The sequence below is a fragment of the Salarias fasciatus genome, chromosome 16 (assembly GCF_902148845.1).
Source record: "Salarias fasciatus chromosome 16, fSalaFa1.1, whole genome shotgun sequence".
NCBI classification, from domain to species: Eukaryota; Metazoa; Chordata; class Actinopteri; order Blenniiformes; family Blenniidae; genus Salarias; species Salarias fasciatus.
The window spans coordinates 4,085,034-4,086,832 of NC_043760.1; the positions used below are offsets into that span (position 1 = coordinate 4,085,034).

At 44.4% G+C, this 1,799-nt stretch overlaps 1 protein-coding gene across 1 annotated transcript; it reads right to left on the bottom strand.

Moving 5' to 3' along the window:
- Window positions 1-363: 363 nt before the first annotated feature.
- On the bottom strand, window positions 364-1,445 carry LOC115403305 (trace amine-associated receptor 3-like). The gene is made up of 2 exons (XM_030112165.1): window positions 1,273-1,445; window positions 364-1,189 (listed from the first exon to the last, which is right to left on the bottom strand). The coding sequence occupies exons 1-2, from the start codon at window positions 1,443-1,445 to the stop codon at window positions 364-366; spliced, it is 999 nt and encodes a 332-aa protein (XP_029968025.1).
- Window positions 1,446-1,799: the final 354 nt, after the last annotated feature.

Sequence of the window (1,799 nt, forward strand, 5' to 3'; positions counted from 1 at the left end):
AGATGTGAGAGAAAGTCATGACATGAAAGAGATTCATGTTGGATTTAGTTGCGCAGGACAGAGTTTGGTCTTTTTTAAGTTAAAAAAAAAAGCAGCATTTGTCTGACAAAGTGACAGTTTTGCATAAGAAGTTGGCTTTCCTTTTGAAAAAAAAAAAATTCATGCCATTTTTAGGAAAATCTACAATGTGAAAGAAAACTACCAAGACTCTGACAGCAATCAGCCATAACATTATGACCACCTGTTTCATTCTCTTTGTGCAGCGCCTGCAGTGATTTGAGCAGCAACACATTTCATCCTTAAAGTTTCAATTACAAGCAGAACAATAGACCTTAGTGCCTCCTTAGTTTGAGGCCAGTGGCTTCAGTCCCACTCCATTACGTTGGCCTCACCAGATCGAGGCCTCAGGATCTGCAGAGTCACTATCAGTTTCACGCATCTCCTGAACCAGGGATAGAAAAAAGCGTAGATCAGAGGGTTCAGACAGGAGTTAAAGTAATACAGATTTAAAACAAAAGCGATGGATGAAACACTGAACGCCGTGACCTCATTTGACATTGTGACGCAGAAAAAAGGACAGAGACACAACAGAAACACCAGCACCACCACGCCCAGAGACCGGGCAGCTTTCAGCTCCGATTTCTTCACCAGAACCGTCCCCGAGCTCTGCAGGGTCACCACTGCAACGTGAGACCTCATGGCTCGAGCCTGAGACACCGCCACCACAAACACTCTCATATACAGAAGAATGATGACAGCAACAGGAGCGATAAATGTCAGGATGAGATTTACAATTCCAGCAACAGGAGTAATCCCTAACACACACTCTCCAGTGCAGGATTTAAAGCTTCCTGGGTGTTTCAGGTTCTCTTTGAGCAACAAAGTGTGACAGAGAGCAGAACCGAACCAGCACTGCAGCACGATCAGCTTCACTCTGTTCTCCGTCACTTTGGTGGAATAATGTAATGGATCACAAACTGCAATATAGCGATCGACCGATATCAGCACCATGGTTCCTATAGAGGCAGAAGTGATGACGTATTCTAAAACTCCATAGAGTGCACACATAGAGTCACCAAGATACCAGCAGCCATTGATGTTGAGAAACTGTAACAAAATGATGAAGCCCACAAGGAAATCTGAGACAGCCAGAGAGAGGAGGAGGATGTTGGTGGGAGTGTGGAGCTTCCTGAAGAGGAAACACAGCAAGAATTAAGACACAACATGAGGAGTCGAACACAAAACGGGCATTTTCTCAAAACATTTGACTACTTGAAATGAGAGATGGAGATGATGACCAGCAGGTTGAGGGCCACAGTGAGCAGAGAGATGCAGGACAGTGTGACGTAAGCCGTCATTGACACTGAGGGAGGATTCACGGTTCTCCTGCAGGAAGAGTTGGGGAGTGTTGGGAAGCAGAGCTCAGTTTCATCAGTAGCTTCCATGTTCCACTGAGGAGAAGATGGTGGCTTCTGCCGGCTTTGTGCCTCACACTCTGTCGTATAACTGACTCATTCTGCTTCCAGCTCGCCGCTCCGCCCTTCAGGCAGAGTGACGTAGAACCTGGAGACTTAGACCCATGAGAACCGCTCAGCACAGGAGCATTACTGGATCAATGGACTTCATCTTTATCCCCAAAAAAACTATTGCAATATTTAAAAGTAGAAATAAACTTAAGCAAAATGAAAAGAAAAGAGTGAGAAAAGTTGTCTCCTCTTGTCTTATCTTATTGGGTCTTGTCCATTTGGTTATGACATAGAGTTTATGATCATAAATGAAGATAGAAAACATAGATTGAC

What these genes read in the sequence shown, in the direction of transcription:
- LOC115403305 (XM_030112165.1), bottom strand. Translation starts at nt 1,445, where the DNA reads ATGGAAGCTACTGATGAAACTGAGCTCTGCTTCCCAACACTCCCCAAC. An exon ending in ATCTCCATCTCTCATTTCAA is followed by an intron (nt 1,190 to 1,272) that starts GTAGTCAAATGT and finishes TTTCCTCTTCAG; the next exon opens with GAAGCTCCACACTCCCACCA.